This window comes from Zonotrichia albicollis, chromosome 26, assembly GCF_047830755.1.
Source record: "Zonotrichia albicollis isolate bZonAlb1 chromosome 26, bZonAlb1.hap1, whole genome shotgun sequence".
NCBI classification, from domain to species: domain Eukaryota; kingdom Metazoa; phylum Chordata; class Aves; order Passeriformes; family Passerellidae; genus Zonotrichia; species Zonotrichia albicollis.
Window position 1 is genome coordinate 5,551,455 of NC_133844.1, and position 24,081 is coordinate 5,575,535.

Below are 24,081 nucleotides of genomic sequence, written 5' to 3' on the forward strand. Positions count from 1 at the left end.
CCAAGATTTGTTCCTAAATCCCACCCCAGGCTGGGCCATGCTGCCAAAGTCCGCGGGGATTGGCAAATAAACAGCGATAAATGATTAACTCAGGGCACAAGGTGACAGCCCTGGTGGCACCTCTGCTGTGACCCCCCCTGAGTGTCCCTGCTCCATCCTGGGATCCCCCAAAAATCAGGAGCAGGATGTGGCCACCAGTACCCCCCCCAAAAATCCACCAGGGAGCAACTTCCAGCAACGATTTTATTGGAAAGAACCAAAAAAACTGGTTAGAGGGAAGAGAAAAAGGAAGGGGGTTTCAACTTGAAAAAAAGCACCTAAAATAGGTGAAAACTCCAACCTTTCCCTGGGGTAACCACCTGAATCCACAAAGAATTCTCCTTGGAAAACCAGTGACTCCTCAAGGACGGGAGAACCGGCCAAACTGGAGCTTTGCTTTGTTCAACAGCAGCTTGGAAAAGCCCAGGAAAAAAAAAAACAAAACCAAACTTTAAACCTGCGTGGAAATGCAAGAAACTGGGGGGGGGGGAAAAACCCTGAAATTTTTGGGATTTACATCCAGCACCCTGCATAGGGAGGAGCTGTGGGAGCAGCAGCACTTTTGGGGCTCATTAACTCAACCCAATTTACTGGGAGGGCTGGAAACCAGCAGGATATTCCTTTTGGGGGTCATCCCCATGGGGATAATTCCCAAAAAATAAAACCCCACAGCGCTGGGATGCTGCTGCAAACAAACAAAGAATAAATTAACACCAGAACAGGGAATGGAGGAAGATCCCCCTTGGCATGGGGGGGACAAACAGCAGCAGGAATTCCAGGTGCAATCCCATTTTTCCTGGCGCAATCCCGGATTTCCCGGTGCCAATCCCGGGTTCCTGGGTCCTGGCAGGTTAAAGGAAGAAGAGCTGCTCGCAGAGGTGGGCGCTGGGCTCGTGGTGCAGGACCTGGCCCACCAGGAATGCCAACTTGTGGGCGTACTTGCAGGGGGCAGGGACACGCACGGTGCCCGGCCAGTTCCAGTAGAGGTGACACAGCTTGAAGGTCAACCTGGGGACAGGGAGGGAATTGGGATTTGGGATTCCTGGAAAAGGGGATGGAGCCAGGTGCAGATCCCTCCCAGAAACTGCTCCCAGCTATCCCAGAAATGGGATTTGGGATTCCTGGAAAAGGGATGGAGGCAGGTCCAGATCCCTCCCAGAAACTGCTCCCAGCTATCCCAGAAATGGGATTTGAGATTTCCAGGAAAGGGGATGGAGGCAGGTCCAGATCCCTCCTGAACAGGGAGAAATGGGATTTGGGTGAAAAGGGATGGAGGCAGGTGCAGATCCCTCCTGGAACAGGGAGAAATGGGATTTGGGATTCCTGGAAAAGGGGATGGAGCCAGGTGCAGATCCCTCCCAGAAACTGCTCCCAGCTATCCCAGAAATGAGATTTGGGATTCTCAGCAAAGGGGATGGATTCAGGTCCAGATCCCTTCTGGAACCTACTTCCAGCTGTCCCTGTCCTTGGGAGAGGGAGGGAATTGAGATTTGAGATTTCCAGGAAAGGGGATGGAGCCAGGTGCAGACCCCTCCTGGAACAGGGAGAACTGGGATTTGGGATTCCTGGGAATGCAAGTGGATTTGGGTTCAGATCCCTCCCAGAACCTGCTCCCAGCTCTCCCTGTCCTTGGGATGGGGAGAAATGGGATTTGGAGGTGTCTCCCACTCCTAAGGGAGGATTTTGGGGGGGCTGTAAGAATCCTGCCTCAGAAATCCCTGCCCTTCCCTCTGGAGGGTTTTGGGGTGCTGCAGGATCTCAGGAACTCCAGGACTCCTGCCCTTTTCCCTGGATGATTTTGAGGGGTCTTTCCCCTTCTCCAGGGAGGATTTTGGGGGACTGTGGGATACTGGGGGGCTCTGGAACTCCTGCCCTTTCCCCTGGAAGATTTTGAGGGTCTCTCCCATTCCCTCTGGAGTATTTTGGGGTGCTGCAGGATCTCAGGAACTCCAGGACTCCTGCTCCTTCACCTGGATGATTTTGAGGGTCTCTCCCACTCCCCAAAGTGGATTTTGGGGTGCTGCAGCATCTCAAGAACTCTGGAATTTCTGCATTTCCCCTGGAAGATTTTGAGGGTCTCTCCCATTCCCTCTGGAGGATTTTGGGGGGCTATGGAACTCCTGCCCTTTCCCCTGGATGATTTTAAAGGTCTCCCCCATTGCCCAGGGAGGATTCTGGGGGTCTCTCCCACTCCCCAAAGAGGATTTTGAGGGTCTCTCCCAGTCCCCAAAGTGGATTTTGGGGTGCTGCAGCATCTCAGGAACTCTGGGATTTCTGCATTTCCCCTGGATGACTTTGAGGGTCTCTCCCCTTCCCTCTGCAATATTTTGGGGGGCTATGGAACTCCTGGCATTTTCCCTGGAAGATTTTGAGGGTCTCTCCCACTCCCCAAAGAGGATTTTGGGGTGCTGTACTCTGGGATTTCTGCATTTCCCCTGGATGACTTTGAGGGTCTCTCCCCTTCCCTCTGCAATATTTTGGGGGGCTCTGGAACTCCTGCCCTTTCCCCTGGATGATTTTAAAGGTCTCCCCCATTGCCCAGGGAGGATTCTGGGGGTCTCTCCCACTCCCCAAAGAGGATTTTGGGGTGCTGTACTCTGGGATTTCTGCATTTCCCCTGGATGATTTTGAGGGTCTCTCCCATTCCCTCTGCAATATTTTGGGGTGCTGCAGGATCACAGGAACCCCGTGACTCCTGCTCCTTCCCCTGGATGATTTCAGGGTCTCCCCCAGTCCCCAGGCAGGATTTTGGGGTGCCAGGGCCCCCCTTTACCTCTGGAGGTGCTCGGAGCTGAGGTTGGCCGTGTTCCACATGCAGATGTAGCGCGTGGGGACGCTGCAGCCCTGCCGCGAGTGATGGGCCAGCAGGAAGAAATCCTCCCTGCAAAGGCCAAAAAAACCCCAAATTTCTTTTTGTTCCACCCCAAAACGAGGATTTTGGCACCTCAGGGTGCTCTGAAGCCCAGACTGAGCTGTTTTTTACACCTCAGAATGGTGATTTTGAACCACAAGGGTTTATTTTCTGCGCTTCACAGGAATTTTTTTTGCACCCTTGGATTGTTTTTTTGCCACCATTTTTTTCTTCCACTCTGGTTATTTTTTTAATGCAAAATAAAAATTTTAAACCATTTATAACCATTATTTTTGCACTCAAGATGTTTTTATAGCCAGAGTGCCTCAATTTGTAAAAACAATAAGTGATAAAACACCTTCTGGTATTTTTCCAACCATTTTCTTGCAAACTGAGGGGGGGCTTTTACACACCATTTACACCTTGGGCTTGATTTTTCCCAACACCTTGGGCTGGATTTTTTCCAACACCTTGGACTATTTTTACAATTTATCACCCTAGGAATTTTTTTTGCACCTTGGGCTATTTTTACAACCATTTTTTTTGCACCTTGGGGGTGCTTTTAAAGCCATTTTTTTATGCCGAGGGTGGATTTTTTCCCACTCTGGGGCATTTTCATCTCTGTTTTTTTTACACTCAGGTTAATTTTTCCCCCTGGGGGTGTTTTTTACCCCTCCCCAGGGTGTTTTTTACCCCTCCCCAGGGTGTTTTTTACCCCTCTCCATGGTGTTTTTTACCCCTCCCCATGGTGTTTTTTACCCCAGCCCCAGCTGTGCCTCTCACCTGCCCGAGCTGGTGACGCCGTGGTCGATGACGGTGCCCAGGGGAGGGGACACAAACTCCTCTCCTGTCAGGCAGTAGAAGTTGGTGCTCAGCTGCTTCTGCACCACCACGACCACGAGGCTGGGCTGGTAATTTTGGAAGGTGTGGAAGCTCTTCTGGAGCTGGGGCACCTCGTACTTGAGCACAGTGTCCAGCTGAGGGTCGGACACCCCATCCCGGTACACCACGATCTTCATGGGCAGGGAATGGTTCAGCTGGGAGGGAAAAAATGGGTAAAATCAGCTCATTTTTACCTCCCTGCCATGCACAGGGTTAGCTGAGGGAAGTGGGGAAATATTCCCTGGTGGGGAGAAGTCTGGGTGTTGGGATGGAGCTGGGAATTGAATGAGTCCCCACAGAAATGCAGCTCGGGGTGGGTTTGGGGATGTGTTTGAATTATCACGGAATTCCAGAATTATTTAGGTGGGAAGGAGCCTTAAAATCAGCTCATCCCACCCCATCCCATCCCATCCCATCCCATCCCATCCCATCCCATCCCATCCCATCCCATCCCATCCCATCCCATCCCATCCCATCCCATCCTATCCCATCCCATCCCTGCCATGGCAGGGGCACCTTCCACCATCCCACGGTGCTCCAGCCTGGCCTTGGGCACTGCCAGGGATCCAGGGATAGCCACAGTTTCTCTGGGAATTCCACTGAGCCAGGAATTCCCAATATCCCACCCATCCCTGCCCTCTGGAAGCCATTCCCTGTCCATCCAGGCTCTCCTGCCCAGCACATTCCCAGTGTCCAGGGCTGTTCCTGCAGCACCCACAGAGGGATGGGGAAATCAAATCAAAGAATCCTGGAGTGGTTTGGGCTGGAAGGGACCTTAAACCCCATCCCATCCCATCCCATCCCATCCCATCCCATCCCATCCCATCCCATCCCATCCCATCCCATCCCATCCCTGCCATGGGTGGGGAACCTTCCACCATCCCACGGTGCTCCAAGCTGGCCTTGGGCACTGCCAGGGATCCAGGGGCAGCCACAGCTTCTCTGGGAATTCCATTGAGCCAGGAATTCCCAATTCCCAATGTCCCACCCATCCCAGCCCTCTGGAAGCCATTCCCTGTCCCTCCAGGCCCTCCTCCCAGCACATTCCCAGTGTCCAGGGCTGTTCCTGCAGCACCCATAGATGGGTGGAATAAATGGGGAAATCAAATCAAAGAATCCTCAAATGGTTTGGGCTGGAAAGGAGCTTAAATCCGACCCAGTGCCACCTGTGCCATCCCAGGGAACCTCCCACCATGCCAGGTTGCTTGGACACTTGCAGGGATGAGGTTTCTCTGGTAAAATCCCAAGAGCAGGGATTTTCCCTGGCCCTTGCCCTGTCCCAGGCTGCTTTTCTCACGCTGGGGACAGGGACAGCCCCTGGAGCTGGAACATGGCACTGCCCCCTGAGCACGGCCCCAGATAAGGATGAGCTGTCCCAGTTCACAGCCAGTCCAAAGGCTGCAGGCAGGTTTGCTCCCCTGCACATCCCCAGGCTGGAATTTTGGGAGGTTTTCCCTTGGTTTTGGGGCAATGTGGAGCCACAGCAGGCTGGTTTTGGGGCGGCCTCACCTCGTAGAAGCGTTTGAGGGCCTGGGAGAGGCAGAGCCGGAGGCTGTCGGCGATTTCCTGGTGGGGCATCTGGAAAACCACCCTGGAGTACCACTTGGTGAGGATGCTGGGAGGGATGGAAGGGCAGTGAGCAGCCTGGAGGAGCCCCCCCAGCAGCAGGCAAAGCCCACTGAGCTCTGAGCAACCCCAAAGCAGCCCTGGGGCAGCCCTGGCTGAGCTCTGGGGGACAGCAGCACCCTCAGCCCCTTCCCAGCCAAGGAAAGGAGATTTGGGGGTGGCAAATCCCAAAACTGCCAGGGCAGGGAAGGAAAATCACTCTCAGGGAGCCACGTACTGGTTCATGCTGGCCACGAAGCCGATGACAGAGCGCATGCCGTGGCTCCTGCTGTGGTGGATGTCCATGCCCACCACCATCAGCTGCTTCTGGAGGGGGGAACAGAGGTGGGATTTAGGGATAATGGCCATGGCCACCACTGTGAAATCCTTCTGGAGGGGGGAACAGAGGTGGGATTTAGGAATAATGGCCATGGCCACCACCATCAGCTGCTTCTGGAGGGGGGAACAGAGGTGGGATTTAGGGATAATGGCCAAAAGGAAGAAGATGGGATTTAGGGACAATGTCCATGCCCACCACCATCAGCTGCTTCTGGAGAGGGGAACAGAGGTGGGATTTAGGGACAATGGCCATGGCCACCACTGTGAAATCCTTCTGGATGGGGGAACAGAGGTGGGATTTAGGGACAATGGCCATGGCCACCACCATCAGCTGCTTCTGGAGAGGGGAACAGAGGTGGGATTTAGGGATCATGTCTACAACCATCAGCTGCTTCTGGAGGGGGGAACAGAGGTGGGATTTAGGGATAATGGCCATGCCCACAATTGTGAACTGCTTCTGGAAAGGGGAAGAAGATGGGACTTAGGAATAATAGCCATGGCCACAACCATCAACTGCTTCTGGAGAGGGGAAGAAGATGGGATTTAGGGATAATGGAGCAGGGAAAGGCAGGTGGGATTTAGAGACAATGTTCATGCCCACAACCATCAGCTGCTTCTGGATGGGGAAGATGGGATTTAGGGATAATGGCCATGCCCACAACCACCAGCTGCTTCTGGAGAGGGGAACAGAGATGGGATTTAGGGATACTGGAGCAGGGAAAGGCAGCTGGGATTTAGGGATAACGCCCATGCCCACAACCCTCAGCTGCTTCTGGAAGGGGGAAAATCAGCCAGGTGGCATTTAGGGATAAATCAGGCACCTCCAAGCTTGGACCCCTCCAGCTCCAAGGGACTCATGAGCACCCAAGAGAAGCCAACCCTGATTCATCCAGCCCATGCCAACAACAATCCAAACAACCCAACCCAACCCCTCCAGAGCTTCCAGGCCTCCTGCCAGGGTGTTCCTGCCTTACCAGCGGGATATCAACCCCCCAGAGCTGCCCGCCCAGCTTGCAGTTGATCTGCAGCAGAACTTTCTGCACCACGCTCCTGATCTTGCCAGGGTGGCCCATGAGGGACTGGGCATTGATGACCTGCGGAGAGGGAAAGCTCAGGGAAAAGGGAGGCTGGAGAGAGCCAGGGATTGCCAGGGATGGGAGTGCCAGCCCACCTGGGAGGGCACAGGGCTCTGCACACAGCAAAGCTTCTTGATGGCCCCGTAGACGTCGTCCCTGCCACCAGGGATGATGCACAGGAGCAGCTGCACCTTGTCCTGAGGGGGAATCGTGGAATTGTTCACCTTGGAAAAGCTCTCCTGGAGCACTGAGCCAAAGCCGAGGTCACCAACAAGCCACGTCCCCAAGGGCCACATGCTCAGCTCCAGGGATGGGGATCCACTGCCTCCCTGGGTCACATCCATCCTGGATTTACCCCCTTTCCAGGAAAGGAAATTTAACCACTTTTCCTGGATTTATCCCCTTTCCATGAAAGGAAATTTAACCGCCTTTCCTGTATTTTTCCCCCTTTCTATGAAAGGAATTATAACCGTTTTTCCTTTATTTATTCCCCTTTCCATGAAAGGAAATTTAACCACCTTTTCTGTATTTACCCCCTTTCCATGAAAGGAAATTTAACCACTTTTCTGTATTTACCTCCCTTTCCATGAAAGGAAATTTAACTCTTTTTCCTGTATTTACCCCCCTTTCTATGAAAGGAAATTTAACCACTTTTCCTGTATTTAACCCCCTTTTCATGAAAGGAAATTTAACCATTTTTCCTGTATCTAACCTCCCTTTAGATGAAAGGAAATTTAACCATTTTTCCTGTATTTATGCCCCTTTACATGAAAGGAATTTTAACCGCTTTTCCTGTATTTATCCCCCTTTCCATGAAAGGAAATTTAACCACTTTTCCTGTATTTATCCCCCTTTCCATGAAAGGAAATTTAACCACTTTTCCTGGATTTATCCCCCTTTCCATGAAAGGAAATTTAACCACTTTTCCTGTATCTAACCTCCCTTTAGATGAAAGGAAATTTAACCATTTTTCCTGTATTTATGCCCCTTTACATGAAAGGAATTTTAACCGCTTTTTCTGTATTTACCTCCCTTTCCATCAAAGGAAATTTAACCACTTTTCCTGGATTTATCCCCCTTTTCCATGAAAGGAAATTTAACCACTCTTCCTGTATTTATCTCCCATTTCCATGAAATGAAATTTAACCACCTTTCCTGTTTTTATCCCCCTTTCCATGAAAGGAAATTTAACCACTTTTCCTGTATTTATCTCCCTTTCCATGAAAGGAAATTTAACCACTTTTCCTGTATTTATCTCCCTTTCCATGAAAGGAAATTTAACCCATTTTCCTGTATTTAACCCGCTTTCCATGAAAGGAAATTTAACTCTTTTTCCTGTACTTACCTCCCTTTCCATGAAAGGAAATTTAACTCTTTTTCCTGTATTTATTCCCCTTCCCATGAAAGGAAATTTAACCACTTTTCCTATATTTAACCCCCTTTCCATGAAAGGAAATTTAACCACCTTTTCTGTATTTATCCCCCTTTTCCATGAAAGGAAATTTAACCCTTTTTCCGGTATTTAACCCCCTTTCCATGAAAGGAAATTTAACCACCTTTTCTCTATTTAACCCCATTTCCATGAAAGGAAATTTACCTCTTTTTCCTGTTTTTATCCCCCTTTCCATGAAAGGAAATTTAACCACTTTTCCTTTATTAAACCCCCTTTCCATGAAAGGAAATTTAAGCACTTTTCCTTTATTAAACCCCCTTTCCATGAAAGGAAATTTAACCCTTTTTCCTGTATTTAACCCCTCTTTCCATAGAAAATTCTTCCTGGTGTCCAACCCGAGCAGCTCCCTTGGGGCTGTTCCCTCTCGTCCTGTCCTTTGTTCCCAACCCCACCTGACTTCACACTCCTGTCATGGATTTTTAGGGAAAATAAAGCCCCCAAGCTTCTTCTGCGAGCTGAGCTCCTCCAGTGCTTCCCAAAGATCTCCAGGGCTGTCCCTGCTCCTCACCTGGTTCCCCAAGGAGCTCTGGGTGATCTGGGTTCCAATCCCACCTTCCCAAAGATCCCCAGGGATGTTCCTGCTCCTTGTGGCTTCCCAAAGAGCTCTGGATGCTCTAGACTCCCATCCCACCTTCCCAAAGATCTCCTGCTCCTCACCTGGCTCCCCAAGGACCTCTAGATGATCTAAGCTCCCATCTAACCCTCCCAAAGATCTCCTTGCTCCTCACCTGGCTTCCCAAAGAGCTCTGGATGGCCTAGACTCCCATCCCACCTTCTCAGTAATCCCCAAGGATGTCCCTGCTCCTCACCTGTCTCCTCAAGGAGCTCTGGATGCTCTAGGTTCCCATCCCACCTTCCCAAAGATCTTCTTTCTCCTCATTTGGCTTCCCAAAGAGCTCTGGATGATCTAAGCTCCCATCCCATCCTCCCAAAGGTCCCCCAAAGATCTCCCTGCTCCTCATTTGGCTTCCCAAAAGAGCTCTGGATGCTCTAGACTCCCATCCCACCTTCCCAAAAATCCCCCAGGGGATCCTGTGGCTGCTCCTTGTGGCTTTCCAAGGAGCTCTGGATGGTCTGGGCTCCCATGCCACCTTCCCAAAGATCTCCTGCTCCTCACCTGGCTTCCTGAGGAGCTCTGGATGATCTAAGCTCCCATGCCATCCTCCCAAAGGTCCCCCAAAGATCTCCCTGCTCCTCACCTGGCTTCCCAAAGAGTTCTGGATGCTCTAGACTCCCATGCCACCCTCCCAAAGATCTCCTGCTCCTCACCTGGCTGCCCAGGGAGCTCTGGATGGCCCTCACGTAGGTCTCGATGCGATCATCGCGCAGCTCCTGCACCGAGGGCTGCCCCACCTGCATCCCCATGGCCCCACAGCTGCTCCTCATGGACGCCAGCAGGTCCTTGGCCAGGTGCTGGAGCCTCTTGGGATAGATCAGGAGCCAGGAATTGATGGAGATCTGGGAGAAAAGGCAGCACAGGCCGTGGTTTGGGGGGGTTTCTGCAACCCAACCCATGCAGTTCTTGTTTGGGAGAGGAGGAACCCACCAAGCACAGAGGGGAATTTGGGAGAGGGAAATTTGGGAGAGGGAAATTTGGGAGAGGGAATTTGGGCCTGAGGAACCTGGAGCACAGAGGGGAATATGGGAAAGTGGGACAAGAGAAATCTGCAGCACAGAGGGGAGTTTGGGAGAGGGAAATCTGGGAGAGGGAAATTTGGGAGAGGGAAATTTGGGAGAGGGAAATTTGGGAGAGGGAAATTTGGGCCTGAGGAACCTGCAGCACAGAGGGGAATTTTTGGAGAGGAAAAGTGGGCTTAGAAGAACCTGGAGCACAGCGGGGAGTTTGGGAGAGGGAAATTTGGGAGAGGGAGTTTTGGCCAAGAGAAACTTGCAGCACAAAGGGGAATTTGGCCCAAGAGAAATCTGAGTACAGAAGGGAATCTGGAAAAGTGACCCAAGAGAAATCTGGAGCACAGAGGGGAATCTGGAAAAGGGAATTTGGGCCAAGAGGAACCTAGAGCACAAAGGGGAATTTGGGAGAGGGAATTTGGCCCAAGAGAAATCTGCAGCACAAAGGGGAATTTGGGATAGGGAAATCTGGGAGAGGGAATTTTGGCCAAGAGGAACCTGCAGCACAGAGGGGAATTTGGGAGAGGGAATTTGGCCCAAGAGAAATCTGCAGCACAAAGGGGAATTTGGGATAGGGAAAGCAGCCTAAGAGAAATCTGGAGCACAGAGGGGAGTTTGGGAGAGGGAAATTTGGGAGAGGGAATTTTGGCCAAGAGGAACCTGAAGCACACAGGGGAATTTGGGAAAGTGGGCCAAAAGAAATCTGGAGGACAGAGGGGAGTTTGGGAGAGGGAATTTTGGCCTAGAGGAACCTGCAGCATAGAGGGGAGTCTGGAAAAGGGAATTTGGTTCAAGAGAAATTTGCAGCACAAAGGGGAATTTGGGATAGGGATAGTAGCCTAAGAGGAATCTGGAGCACAGAGGGGAATTTGGGAAAGTGGCCCAAGAGAAATTTGGACCGAATTGCAGCCAATTCCTGCATGTGAAAAGCTCCCTCCACCCTGGGACGAGGTGGGAAAGCAGACACCACAGCCACGTACCTCCACCTCCTTGGGAAAAACAGGCTGGAGCGCAAATCCAACACAAACAAGGGAAGGGCTTGTGCTGGAAGGGGCTCAGCGCTCAGGAAAACCCAGCCCAGCTGCGCCCTGCAGGGCAGGCTCTGCTCACCACGGCGATGGGCGCCTCCTTCGTCACCTCGCGGTGCCAGCCCAGCTCCTCGGCGGGAAGGAAGGAGCGGTGCCGGAGGTTGATGCGCTCGGCGGGCAGGACGTGACCCTGGGTCTGGGCAGAGCGGGAATCTGCGGGGCTGCCTCCTCTGCCTGGGGGCCAGGGGAAGGCCAGGAGCCCCGGAGCCCTTACCCTGTAGATGTCGGTGTCCAGCACCAGCCCCCAGCGCTGCAGCTCCCGGGAAGCGTCCGGCGTGTCGCGGATGCGGCGCAGGAGGCCGGTGAGGCGCTGGTAGTGCTGCTGGGGACTCTGCACCATCTCCCACATCACCTCCTGCACCAGCAACGCCCACAGCTCAGGGAGGGCTCCCCACAAACCCTGGGCAAAGCTGGGAGGGAGCAGGGCAGGGGTCCCCCCAAACCCTGGGTAAAGCAGGGAGCAGGGCAGGGCTCCCCACAAACCCAGGGCAGGGGTCCCCACAAACCCTGGGCAAAGCTGGGAGCAGGGTAGGGGTCCCCACAAACCCAGGGCAGGGGTCCCCACAAACCCTGGGCAAACCTGGGAGCAGGGCAGGGGTCCCCACAAACCCCGGGCAAAGCTGGGAGCAGGGCAGGGCTCCCCACAAACCCTGGGCAAAGCTGGGAGCAGGGAGGGGTCCCCACAAACCCCAGGCAAAGCTGGGAGCAGGGCAGGGGTTCCCCCAACCCCAAGCAAAGCAGGGAGTAGGGCAGGGGTCCCCCCAAACCCCAAGCAAAGCTGGGAGCAGGGCAGGGGTTCCCCCCAGACCCTGGGCAAAGCTGGGAGCAGGGCAGGGGTCCCCCCCAAACCCTGGGCAAAGCTGGGAGCAGGGCAGGGGTTCCCCAAAACCCTGGGTAAAACTGGGAGCAGGGCAGGGGTCCCCACAAACCCCGGGCAAAGCTGGGAGCAGGGCAGGGCTCCCCACAAACCCCGAGAAAAGCTGGGAGCAGGGCAGGGGTCCCCACAAACCCTGGGCAAAGCTGGGAGCAGGGCAGGGGTCCCCCCCGAACCCTGAGCAAAGCTGGGAGGGAGCAGGGCAGGGGTCCCCCCCAAACCCTGGGCAAAGCTGGGAGGGAGCAGGGCAGGGGTTCCCCCCAAACCCTGAGCAAAGCTGGGAGCAGGGCAGGGGTCCCCCCAAACCCTGGGCAAAGCTGGGAGCAGGGCACAAGACAGGATCTGACCTTCAGCATGCGACTGTTCTTGCGCAGGTCGGAGAGGCCGGTGAGGAAGGTGAGCTCTGGCACGAGCAGCACCATCTTCAGCTGGCACTGCAGGGAGGGACAGGCACTGTCAGCGTTCCAGGGGCTGGGAATTCCTGCTCTCCCCAGGGGCTGGAGGAGCCCAGAGCAGCCCATGGAGGAGCTCAGAGCAGCCCATGGAGGAGCTCAGAGCAGCCCATGGAGTTCTCCGGGCTGGAGGAGCCCGTGGATCTCTCTGGGCTGGAGGAGCCTATGGATCTCTCTGGGCTGAAGGAGCCCAGAGCAGCCCATGGGTTTCTCTGGGCTGGAGGAACCCGTAGATCTCTCTGGGCTGGAGGAGCTCAGAGCAGCCCATGGAGTTCTCTGGGCTGGAGGAACCCGTAGATCTCTCTGGGCTGGAGGAGCCCAGAGCAGCCCATGGATCTCTCTGGGCTGGAGAAGCCTGTGGATCTCTCTGGGCTGGAGGAATCTGTGGATCTCTCTGGGCTGGAGGAGCTCAGAGCAGCCCATGGATCTCTGTGCCTGGCTCACCCTCCCCTCTGGTGTCTGCTTCTCCTTGGGCTTGTGGACGAGCAGGGGCTGGTCCAGTTCCCTGATGGTGATCCCGTGGGTCTTGCTGGAAAAACAGCATGGTCACACAAGCCTGGAATTCCACTTTGGAACGGAAACCCAAACCGCCACCGTGGGCAGCAAAACCTCCCTGCTCCCTCTGCCCCACCTCAGAGCAGCCCCTGCCCGTTCCCAGGGATGATCCAGCAGCTCTCTCACCTGTAGTACTCCACAAAGCTGATCTCCTGCCCGCTGGCCAGCGTGAAGGTGTCCTTGGGGGTCTTGTCCCAGTCGATGTCGTCCACGCGGTAGGTGCGGTTGTTGTAGCGAGTCATGACCACGCTCCCCACCAGCTGCTTGGTGCACTCGTCCTGGAACGTCCTCTGGTTCTGCGAGTGGATGGTTTGCCTGGGAAAAGAGGAGAGGTACGGAATGCTCCCCCCTGTGCTATCCCAAAACTCAAACAGCAGCTCTGTGCCCAGAGCTCGGCGGGTTTCGTCGCTCTCTCACATCACGCTCAGCACAGACTCGCTGCGGATGATCTTGTGGATGCCGTCCACCATGAGGAAGAGCCCCCCGTCCTTCCTCCGGATGCTGACGGCGTATCCTGGCCAGATGTGGAGGCTGTGCCCACAGGGAAAGAGGCCTGGCTTAGCCCAGGGCAGCCAAGGAACCCCCCAAACTCAGGGATTCATTTCCCAGCTCCCAACTTCTCAGCACAGCCAAAGTCAGGCTGACCTGGGAACACGTCCCGGTTTCCAGGGAAACAGGGATGACTCGGTGCCAGCACCCACCTGTATTTCTGTAGGGTGGTGGCCTGGGCAGGCTCAAAGAAATGTCTCCCAACCAAGCTCATGTTTAAGATTTTCATCACCCTAAGGAAGGAAAAGCAGAAAAAGCAGGGCTGGATGAGGATTGACAGGAAGGAGGAGGAAGGGGCTCTCCTCCCTGAGCTCAGGGAGGGTCTCTCTGGTCTCTCACCTGCGGAACACCACGTTGTAAAAGGGGGTGCAGAGATCCGAGCTGGGCTCCAGGATTTTGGTCATCTGGATGTTGATGATGATCTCCTCCCCGTCGCTGCTGTTCTGAGCCTTCAGGCTGACCTTTGGCAGGGCCACAGAGGGTTCTCCCACCCAAAACAGGGGCACGCCCGTACCCCCAAACCGGGGGAGACCCCCTTACCCCTTACCTTGGGGATCTGGATGGGCAGGAAGAGGATGGAGCCATCGAAGGCCATCACGTCGCCGGTCACGGCGTGCTGCTCCTTCAGTATGGCAAAGCGGGCAGCCTTGCACTCCACCTCGGGGCTGGGGGCACACAGGGCCTTTTCTCCCTCCTCTGCCCACCCAGACCTCGCTCAGCCCCCCAAAAATCCCCCCTGAAAGCAAAAACCCAGAGCCCTTCATTGTCCCGGGGCCGCTCCACCTCACGGCAGCGTGGACAGCGGGAGGGACACAGAGGGCTCTGCATGGGGACACCGCAGGCTGAGGGGCTGTGGGGGACCCTCGAGGGGCTGTGGGGGACCCCGGCCCCCCATTATCACCTGAAGGTCACGTGGTACTGGTAGACAGCTTCGTTCTGGCAGTGGATCTTCACAAAGTTCAGCCCCAGGGGGATGGCGGCTCCCTTGGCCACCGCCTTGGTCCCCAGGGCCCTGCGAGGGACAGGGGGTCAGCAGCGACCCAGCAGCACCTGCACCCCAAAACGCGGGGCTGGGGACGCCACTCACGGCCTGGCAGCAGCTGGGGGGGTCTCCGGGGTGGGCACGGGCGTCGGGCAGGGCTGGGGGCTGGGTGGGCACGGGGCGGGCACGGCAGGCAAGGCTCGTCCAGGCGGGGTGGGCAGCGCGTCCCCTCTGCCTTTCCACAGGATCCTGCGTCCCCAGGGGGGGCTGCGGTGAGCCCTGGCACACCCTGGGGACACACTGGGGGTGGCCTGGCTGCAAACCCCCAGCGACGGCCGCGACCCCCCGAAATCCCCCCATTCCTCCTGCCCCACAGCAGCCTGGGGGCTCCAACAGCCGAGTTCGGGGATAAAGGGATGGGAGGGACAGGGGAGATGGGGAAAGCAGAGGGAATATGGGAATAGGGCGGATATATGGGGCAGGGGGAGACAGAGGGGACGGAGGGGGAGAAGGAATGGGGGTAGAACAAAGAAGGGGACAGGAGGGACAGGAAAGATGGAGAGGGACAGGAAAGATACAGGGGGACACAGGAGGGCCCAGAGGAGGGCGGGCACTGAGGGTTTGGGGGTTCAGGGCTGTGGCGGACTCACTGCCCACGCGTGGGGAGCGCCGCCAGCGCTGCCCCCTTGTCCTTCTCCTCCTCCTTCTGCCGCTGCACGGGGCCGGGTGGAGCCGCTGCCTTCGCATCGCCAGAGCCGCCCCGGCCTGCGGGAGCAGGGCCACCGTGAGCGGCACAGCGGGGCCCACCGGGCCCCCCGCACCACCGGCACCTACCGAGGGGCCGCTCCAGAGGCCGGTCCTCCAGGCCCAGCCCGCGGAACAGCGCGGGGAACGGCGAGGCCGCGGCTCGGGGCTGGGCGGGGCTGGGCGAGGGCAGGCGAGGGGAGAAATCGGCGAGGCCGCGGAGCCCCCTGGCCATGGGCACGGCGGGTCCGGGCCCGGGCCCGGGCCGGGGCGGGCGGAAGGGCCGCGGCGGGCGGAAGGGCCGCAGCGGGTCCATGGCCGCCCCGTCGAAGCGCGCCCGCCGCCGCGGCCACGCCGCCGCCGCCGCCCCGAGCGCACGCGCGGCCCCGCCCACGAGCGGACGCGGCGCTGATTGGGCGGCGCTGAGGACACGCCCACAACGCCGCGCGCCCGGGTGGAGGGAAGCGCGCGAGAAAAGGGCGGGGATGGGAAAGGGGGCGTGGTCACACGGAGAGTGGGCGGGGTTATGCGAAATAGGACGCGGGCATGACAGGAGGCAAGGAAAGTGCGATGTTGGGGGGATAATATGGGATTGGGGAGTAAAATGGGACGGCCAGGAGAGGGTTAAGGTGGAATTCGGGGGGTAAAATAGCATGGGATGGGCAGGAGAGAGTTACGATGGAATTTGGGGGTAAAATGGGATGGGATGGGCATGAAAGGGTTAAAATGGAATTTGGGGGTAAAATGGGAAGGGCAGGAAAGGGTTAAAATGGAATTCAGGGGGTAAAATGGATGGGGTGGGAATGGGGGTAATATGGGATGGGCAGAAAAGGGTTAAAATGGAATTCGGGGGGGTAAAGGGATGGGATGGGATGGGATGGGATGGGATGGGATGGGATGGGATGGGATGGGATGGGATGGCAAGCAGGGGTAATATGGGATGGGGAGGATGGGATCTGATGTGGCAGGAGTGGGGGATAATATGGGATTGGGATAATATGGGATTGGGATAATGTGGAATTGGGATAATGTGGAATTGGGATAATATGGGATTGGGATAATGTGGAATTGGGATAATGCGGAATTGGAAGGGTAGGGTCAGATGGGGAGGGTGTTTAAGATGGGATGGGGTGGGAAAGTTCCCCCATCCCTGCTGCCTGCCCAGGGGCTGGTGGCACCCAGGGACCTCTGGCTGCACGATGACAGCCCTGTCACCCCCCAGGATAGCGTGGGGGTCACCCAGTGCCCCCCACCCACTGCAGCCCCACCCCAAGGCCTTGCAGGGCCCAGCAGAGGTGACAGAACCAGACTGACACAGGGGGAACAGAGCTTTTATTCCAGGTTTTTCCCCCAGGACGTGTGTCCTGCCCCCACCAACGTGTCCACAGAGCTGGGGGACACCCCAGAGCCCCCCACACACCCCAAGATCCCCGTTTGGCACTGGGGGGAGCCGCTGGTGTGGGGAACACGGCCGGACACCAGCTGGGAGCTGGCTCTGGATCCCTCGGGATCACAGCATGGGATTGGGATCCCCAGCCCCCTGCCCACGTCCCAAGGCACATCTGGAGGGGCTGAGGGTCCATCCTGGGGTCTGGGGGGGCCGGGACCCCCTGGGCTATCGGTGCCTGTGCTCCAGGAGAGCCTCAAAGTCCGGGGAGCAGACGAGCTTGTGCCTGACGTGGCCCAGCACCATCATCTCACCCGTGCGGTTGTCCCCGATGCCCACGGACACCAGCTCCTGTTGCAGGGGACACAAACAGCCCTGAGCCACAGCAAGCCCTGGGAGACCCCCAGAGGGGACCAGCAGGACCCCATCCCACTGTCAGCAGGGCCAAGAGCCAGCACGACCCCCCAGTTGGGGTTATTTTGGGGTGAAACCCTCCAAATCAGGTGCCAGTGTCCCTTCCATACCTGTAGGAAGGAGCAGGGGGTGCCCATGGTCACGTCCAGGGTGACCTTGCCCAGCACCAGCTGCACTTTGCCTGACTTTCGGATGAGCAGCTTCCCCACCTGGCCCTCGGGGAGGTCGGCCAGGGTGCAGATGTTCTCTGCCTGCTTGGCCTCCTGCAGGGCACAGCGGGACTGGGATCAGCCCCTGGGACTGGGATCATCCAATTGGGATCATCCCCTGGGACTGGGATAACCCCACTGGGACTGGGATCATCCAATTGGGATCAGCCCTTGGGAATGGGATCATCCAATTGGGATCAGCCCCTGGGACTGGGATAACCTCACTGGGACTGGGATCAGCCCCTGGGACTGGGATCAGGCAATTGGGATCAGCCCCTGGGACTGGGATCAGCCCTTGGGAATGGGATCAGCCCTTGGGAATGGGATCATCCAATTGGGATCAGCCCTTGGGAATGGGATCATCCAATTGGGATCAGCCACTGGGACTGGGATAACCTCACAGGGACTGGGATAACCCCACTGGGACTGGGATAACCTCACAGGGACTGGGATCATCCCCCTGGGACTGGGATCAGCCCTTGGGAATGGGATCAGCCACTGGGACTGGGATCAGCCCCCCTGAGACTGGGATCAGCCCTCGGGACTGGGATAACCCCACTGGGAGTGGGATAATCCCATTGGGACTGGGATCAGCCCTCGGGACTGGGATCAGCCCCTGGGATTGGGATCATCTTGTGAGATTGGGATCACCTCATGGGATTGGGGGGGACAGCACCATGGGATAAGGGGACAGCACAGGATTGGAGGAGAAAGGACACCACAGGATAGGGGGGGACATCATGGGATGGGCTGGAAAGGCCACAGTGGGATGGGAGGACAGTGACACCATGGGATGGAGGGACATCATGGGATGGGGTGGGAAGGCCACAGTGGGATGGGGGCACATCCTCATGGGCTTGGGGGAGACACCACAGAAGGGGAGAGGATGAGGATGAGGGGACACCCCCACCGTGCCCTACCTGGCTCTTCTCCTGCTTCACCAGCAGCACCTGCCCGTCCTCGCTGTGCAGCTCAGCCTTGCTGGGTTTGGTGTCCTGGCTGGGGGGCTGCCCTGGCAGGGTGTCAGGGAGCTGCAGGAACAGCAGCTCCTCCTCCTGGGCCAGGCTCAGCCTCTGCAGCAGCTCTGCTGCCGACACATCCCGTGGGAACCCGGGGGGGCCCTTGGGCTGGGCTGGCTTGGGATCCTCCTCACAGGGCTCTTCCTTCACTGCAGAGGGGGCACGGGGAACAGGGGACACCCCCAGCTTGTCCCTGCTGTGTCCCCTGCCCAGGCAAACCCAACCCAGCCCAGCCCAACCCAGCCCAACCCAGCAAGGCCCAGCCCAACCCAACCCAGCAAGGCCCAGCCCAGCCCAGCCCAACCCAGCCCAGCCCAACCCAACCCAGCCCTGCCCAGCCCCACCTTTCACTGCTGGTGGGTCCAGCTCCATCTTCTCCTCCTTGGCTGCAGGCAGCCATGGCTGAGTGTCCTCCTGCTCTGGCACCTCCTCCTTGAAGAGCCAGCCCGAGTGCGCCAGGGGCAGCTGCACCGGCTTGTTCCGGATGTCGTTCTTCAGCCCCGGGTCATCCAGGAACTGTGGGGACAAGGAGGGGACACTCAGCACTGCCTGGGTGACACAGGGGACACTCAGCACTGTTCTGGTGACACAGGGGACACTCAGCACTGCACCAGTAGCACAGGGGACACTCAGCACCCCCGGGTGGCACAAGGCACACTCACTACTGTTCTGGTGGCACAGGGGACACTCAGCACTGTTCTGGTGACACAGGGGACACTCAGCACTGCACCGGTGACACAAGGGACACTCAGCACCCCCCAGTGGCACAGGGGACACTCAGCACCCCCCAGTGGCACAGGGGACACTCAGCACTGCTCCGGTGACACAGAAGACACTCAGCACCCCCAGGGGCACAGGGGACACTCAGGATCCCTGCAGGGACACAAGGGACACTCAGCATCACCCCAGTGACACAGAGGACACTCAGCACCCTCGGGTGGCACAGGGGACACTCAGCACCACTGCAGGGACACAAGGGACACTCAGCACCCCCCCAGTGGCACCAAAGCCACCCCTTCCATGCCCACTGACATCGTCCTTCTGCAGCATCCTCAGGATCTGCTTCGTCTCCTCGTCCGTCTCCCTCTTCTCCTTCTTGATGTTGATGATGTGGGAAGGGCCGAAGTCGGACACGTCCACGCTCCGGTCCCAGGAGCCTGCTGGGGACACAGGAGCAGCCCAGGGTCACCCTAAAGGTGGGAGCCCCCCCAAAAACACCCAGAGGGGAGCTCCCCTCACCTTTCTTCTTCATCATCTCAGCGGGGCCCTGCTCGAAGATGGAGTGCGACTGGATGACCTCGGGCCGGTTGCGGCCCCGGCCGTGCCCGTCCCGCTGCCGCTCCCGCTCCTTCTTCTCCTTCTTCACCGCCACATCCTCCCGGGGCCTGGGGGCAGAGGGGGCACAGCACCCCAAATCAGCCCCACAGCGCCCCTATATCACCCCCACAGCACCCCCATATCAGCCCCACAGCACCCCCAAATCGGGGCCTGGGGGCAGAGGGGGCACAGCGCCCCCAAATCAGCCCCACAGCACCCCCATATCAGCCCCACAGCGCCCCCACATCAGAACCACAGCACCCCCAAATCAGCCCCACAGCGCCCCCAAATCAGCCCCACATCAGCCCCACAGCACCCCAAATCAGCCTCACAGCACCCCCAAATCAGAACCACAGCGCCCCCACATCAGAACGACAGCACCCCATATCAGCCCCACAGCACCCCCAAATCAGCCCCACAGCACCCCCAAATCAGAACCACAGCACCCCCACATCAGCCCCACAGCACCCCCAGCCCTGCCCCTGCCAGGACACAGGGCCTGGTGAAGAGATCTCTGCACATCACCCAGAGATATTGGTGTGGGTATTTCTATGGATATCTGAGAATTTCCATGGATATTTGAGATATTTATATGGATATTTGAGATATTTATATGGATATTTCGGACATTTCCACGGATATTTCGGACATTTCCATGGATATTTGGCAAATTCGTATGGATTGCTGAGATATTTCCATGGATAGTTGGGATATTTATATAGATATCTGAGAACTTCCATGGGTATTCAGGTTATTTCCATGGATATCTGGGATATTTATATGGATATTTCCATGGGAATCTGGGATATTTATGTGAATATTTGGGATATTTATATGGATATTTCCATGGGAATCTGGGATATTTATGTGAATATTTGGGATATTTCCATGGATAACTGGGATATTTCCATGGGAATCTGGGATATTTATGTGGATATTTGGGATATATCCATAGATAACTGAGATATTTCCATGGATAACTGGGATATTTCCATGAGTATCTGAGATATTTATGTGAATATTTGGGATATTTATATGGATATTTCCATGGTATCTGAGATATTTATGTGAATATTTGGGATATTTCCATGGATAACTGGGATATTTCCATGGGCATCAGGGCCCTGTGCCCCCCAGGTCACCCAGATCCACCACTCACTCCTCCTTGATCTTCCTGCTGATGATGTTGGGGGTGAAAGTTTTCTGTGGGGAAAAAACAGAGAGAAAAAATCATCCCCAACCCCCCCAGGCTGTGCCAGGCACCCCGGAGCCTCTGTGGGGACACGGGGTGTGAGATGGGAAATGTGTCACCACACTTCTCCTCACACAGAAAAGCAAGGCACAGCTCTTGCCAAGAATATTTCTGGGTTTCACATTCCCTGAACCTCAGAGAAAGGAAAAACAATTTTTATCTTGTTTGTTGTGCAAAAGTAAAATGCAATATAAAAAGCGTTTACCCAGAGTGATGGGGTTTTATTTCCTTGGCCTATCAGGGCCAGGTGTGTGTGTGAGGTGGGACTGTGAGCTAAAAGTCACGAGATTCTGTGCAGTGTGTGCAGAGTTAAATACTTAGCAAATCCAGATTAATATAATATAATATAATATAATATAATATAATATAATATAATATAATATAATATAATATAATATAAAATAATATAATATAATAGTATGGTATATGATAGTATATAATACTATATTAAATAATAGCATATAATATAGAATATTATGGTACATTACCATTACATTATACCAATATTGTATAATATAATATATATTATATATATTATATAATATAAAAATATATTATGTATAAATAATATATATTATAATATTCTACTATAAATACTATAACATACTATAAATAATATACTATAATATAATTTATTATAATACAATAATGGAACATAAATAATAAATATAGTATGATATAATATACTATAATACACTTTAATGTAATATAATATGATATTATAGTATATTATAGTAATAGCAAATATAGCATGATATAATGTAATGTAATATAATATAATAGTAGATTATAGTAATATAGTAAGTTATATTAATAATAAATATAGCAAGATATAATATACTAAAATATACTATAAAATGCTATAATATACTATAAAATAATATACTGTAATATAATATAATATAATATAATATAATATAATATAATATAATATAATATAATATAATATAATATACTGTAATATAATATAATATAATATAATATAATATAATATAATATAATAAATATAGCAGGATATAATATACTATTATAATACTATAGTGTATTATATTAATAACATATATAGCATAATATAATTTATGACATAGTTATATTACATTACATTTTACTATATTATACTATATTATATTATTAATATAATCAAACAATAAAATTAATTAAATAATAAAATTAATTAAATTATTAATTAAATAATAAAATTAATAGAATTAAATTAATTGCCCTTCTAATATCAATTAAATCCCCCTCATCACCTCTCCCCGCCACCCGATTCGACGCTGGGTGCCCCCATTTTGGGGAGGGGTCTCTCTCACCTTTTTGACGCCGCCCAGGGTGAGGTCCCGGGAGCGGATGGAGGGCAGGCGGCCCGGGCTGAGGGGGGGCGCGGGGGGGCGCCTGCCCAGCACCCCCCGGGGCGCCCCCGGCCGGAGGCTGCCCGGGGAGCCCGAGCTGCCAGAGCCCCCCTCGGCCATGCTGCGGGCAGGGGGCACGCTCAGGGGGGCTGCAGCCCCGGACTGCGCCTGGAAATACACACATGCCAGTAATGAACACCTGAACCCCCAAAGTGGGCCTGGAAATACACACACCCCAATAATGAACCCCCAAACTGGGCTCAGAAATACACCCACCCCAATAATGAACCCCCAAAGTGGGCCTGGAAATACACACACCCCAATAATGAACCCCTGAACCCCCAAAGTGGGCCTGGAAATACACACACCTCAATAATGAACCCCCAAACTGGGCTCAGAAATACACGCACCCTAATAATGAACCCCTGAACCCCCAAAGTGGGCCTGGAAATACACCCACCCCAATAATGAACCCCCAAAGTGGGCCTGGAAATACACACACCTCAATAATGAACCCCCAAACAGAGCTCAGAAATACACCCACCCCAGTAATGAACGCCTGAACCCCCAAAGTGGGCCTGGAAACACACACATGCCAGTAATGAACCCCCGAACAGGGCCTGGAAATACACACACCTCAATAATGAACCCCCAAACAGAGCTCAGAAATACACCCACCCTAATAATGAACCCCTGAGCCCCCAAACTGCACCTGGAAATACACCCACCCCAGTGATGAACCCCCAAACAGAGCTCAAAAATACACCCACCCCAATAATGAACGCCTGTACCCCCAAAGTGGGCCTGGATATACACACACCCCAGTAATGAACACCCTGCACCCCCAAACTGGGCTCAGAAATACACCCACCCCAATAATGAACACCTGAACCCCCAAACACGGCCCAGAAATACACCCATCCAATAATGAACCCCCAAATGGGCTCCGAACTGCACCCACCCCAAAAATGAACCCCAAAACAGGGCTCAGTCCTGCCCCCATCCCAACACTGAACCCCCAAATGGGCTCAGAACTGCACCCACCCCAATAATGACCCCCCTGCACCCCCAAACAAGATCCCCGTGACCCAGGGGGGTTGTGTCCCCCCTGCACCCCCCAGAACCCCCTCGTTCCCCCCTCCCCAGGTTTCCCAGCTCCCCCCCACTCCCAAACAGGACCCCCTTGTGCCCCCTTTCTCCGCCCCCCAAAACACCCCCCAGGACCCCTTTGTTCCCCCTCCCCAGGGGTCTCAGCCCCCTCCTCACGGGCCTCACCCCCTCAGGACCCTCCGGCGCCCCCTCCCCAGAGATCTCATCCCCCTCCCTGTCCCCCTTCCACTCTCTCCCCCCTCTCCCCAGCATTCCCACCCCTCATACACCCCCAAACAGGGCCCCCTCTCCCCCCGCTCCCCAGAGGTCTCACCCCCCTCCTCGCACCCCTCAGGACCCACCGGACCCCCCCAAATTATGCTCCCCTCCCCCGCCACGCCGCCCCTCACCCTGCCCGGGCAGCCACGGGCTCGCCGCCCTCACTGCGCATGCGTCACACGCGGCGCGTCCTTCCTGGCGTGACGCTGCCGCCGCCATCTTTGCTGAGGGCACGGAGGGCTTGGCAATGAGCAGCCATCTTTGTGGTTGGCATTGCCCAACCCGATGTGAGGGCGGTGGCGCCATCTTTGTGACGGGCAGTGCCCGGCTCTCCGGACCGGGCACCGGGGGCAGCGCTGGGGGGGACATTTTTGGGGGGTCACTCTTTCTCTATTTAACACCCTCACGGGATTCCTGCAGTGCGACCACCCCCCTCAGGATCCTCTGCAGCCCCACAGCCAGCCGGCACCCACACAGAGGGGGTTCATGCGTGGGCACCCCCTCGCAGAAATTTGGGGAGCAATGAGGTTTTTGAGGTGCTCTCTCACCCGCCCACCTGAAAAAAGCTTTGTCCCTCCAAGAAGAGTGTTTACCACGTGCAAAACAAAAAGTCCGTCGGTCCGTCCGCCCCCCTTGGGCTCTGCA

General features: G+C 55.1%; 2 protein-coding genes across 5 annotated transcripts; both read right to left on the reverse strand.

Moving 5' to 3' along the window:
• Positions 1-229: 229 nt before the first annotated feature.
• Positions 230-15,508, reverse strand: PIWIL2 (piwi like RNA-mediated gene silencing 2). Of its 3 annotated transcripts, none has more exons than XM_074559320.1 (21): positions 15,209-15,507; positions 15,025-15,139; positions 14,480-14,623; positions 14,294-14,404; positions 13,940-14,057; positions 13,732-13,853; positions 13,545-13,625; positions 13,261-13,374; positions 12,970-13,158; positions 12,733-12,817; positions 12,184-12,270; positions 11,177-11,317; positions 10,985-11,098; positions 9,515-9,703; positions 6,888-6,989; positions 6,691-6,810; positions 5,616-5,704; positions 5,282-5,387; positions 3,674-3,927; positions 2,813-2,920; positions 230-1,047 (listed from the first exon to the last, which is right to left on the reverse strand). In XM_074559320.1, exons 1-21 carry the CDS (start codon positions 15,432-15,434, stop codon positions 891-893), a joined length of 2,772 nt encoding a protein of 923 aa, XP_074415421.1. In that variant the 5' UTR covers positions 15,435-15,507; the 3' UTR covers positions 230-890. The 3 variants fall into 3 exon arrangements, with proteins under 3 accessions (XP_074415421.1, XP_074415423.1, XP_074415424.1); XM_074559322.1 differs by having other exon boundaries at positions 14,480-14,663; XM_074559323.1 differs by lacking the exons at positions 230-1,047; positions 2,813-2,920; positions 3,674-3,927; positions 5,282-5,387; positions 5,616-5,704 and adding an exon at positions 6,131-6,332 and having other exon boundaries at positions 15,209-15,508.
• A 925-nt stretch (positions 15,509-16,433) lies between these two features.
• On the reverse strand, positions 16,434-23,757 carry POLR3D (RNA polymerase III subunit D). Of its 2 annotated transcripts, XM_074559328.1 has the most exons (9): positions 23,568-23,757; positions 22,030-22,236; positions 20,624-20,667; positions 19,387-19,532; positions 19,180-19,307; positions 18,492-18,663; positions 18,049-18,296; positions 17,030-17,182; positions 16,434-16,856 (listed from the first exon to the last, which is right to left on the reverse strand). In XM_074559328.1, exons 2-9 carry the CDS (start codon positions 22,186-22,188, stop codon positions 16,734-16,736), a joined length of 1,173 nt encoding a protein of 390 aa, XP_074415429.1. In that variant the 5' UTR covers positions 22,189-22,236; positions 23,568-23,757; the 3' UTR covers positions 16,434-16,733. The 2 variants fall into 2 exon arrangements, with proteins under 2 accessions (XP_074415429.1, XP_074415428.1); XM_074559327.1 differs by lacking the exon at positions 23,568-23,757 and having other exon boundaries at positions 19,180-19,304.
• Positions 23,758-24,081: the final 324 nt, after the last annotated feature.

Coding starts and splice junctions, on each gene's coding strand:
- PIWIL2 (XM_074559320.1), bottom strand. CDS start 15,434: ATGGACCCGCTGCGGCCCTTCCGCCCGCCGCGGCCCTTCCGCCCGCCC. Junction 15,140..15,208: donor GCCTCTGGAGCGGCCCCTCG/GTAGGTGCCGGT, acceptor CTGCTCCCGCAG/GCCGGGGCGGCTCTGGCGAT. Junction 12,818..12,969: donor AGCTTTGTGGAGTACTACAG/GTGAGAGAGCTG, acceptor CTGTTTTTCCAG/CAAGACCCACGGGATCACCA.
- POLR3D (XM_074559328.1), bottom strand. CDS start 22,188: ATGGCCGAGGGGGGCTCTGGCAGCTCGGGCTCCCCGGGCAGCCTCCGG. Junction 20,668..22,029: donor CCCTGGGCGGCGTCAAAAAG/GTGAGAGAGACC, acceptor TTTTCCCCACAG/AAAACTTTCACCCCCAACAT. Junction 19,308..19,386: donor TGAGATGATGAAGAAGAAAG/GTGAGGGGAGCT, acceptor CTGTGTCCCCAG/CAGGCTCCTGGGACCGGAGC.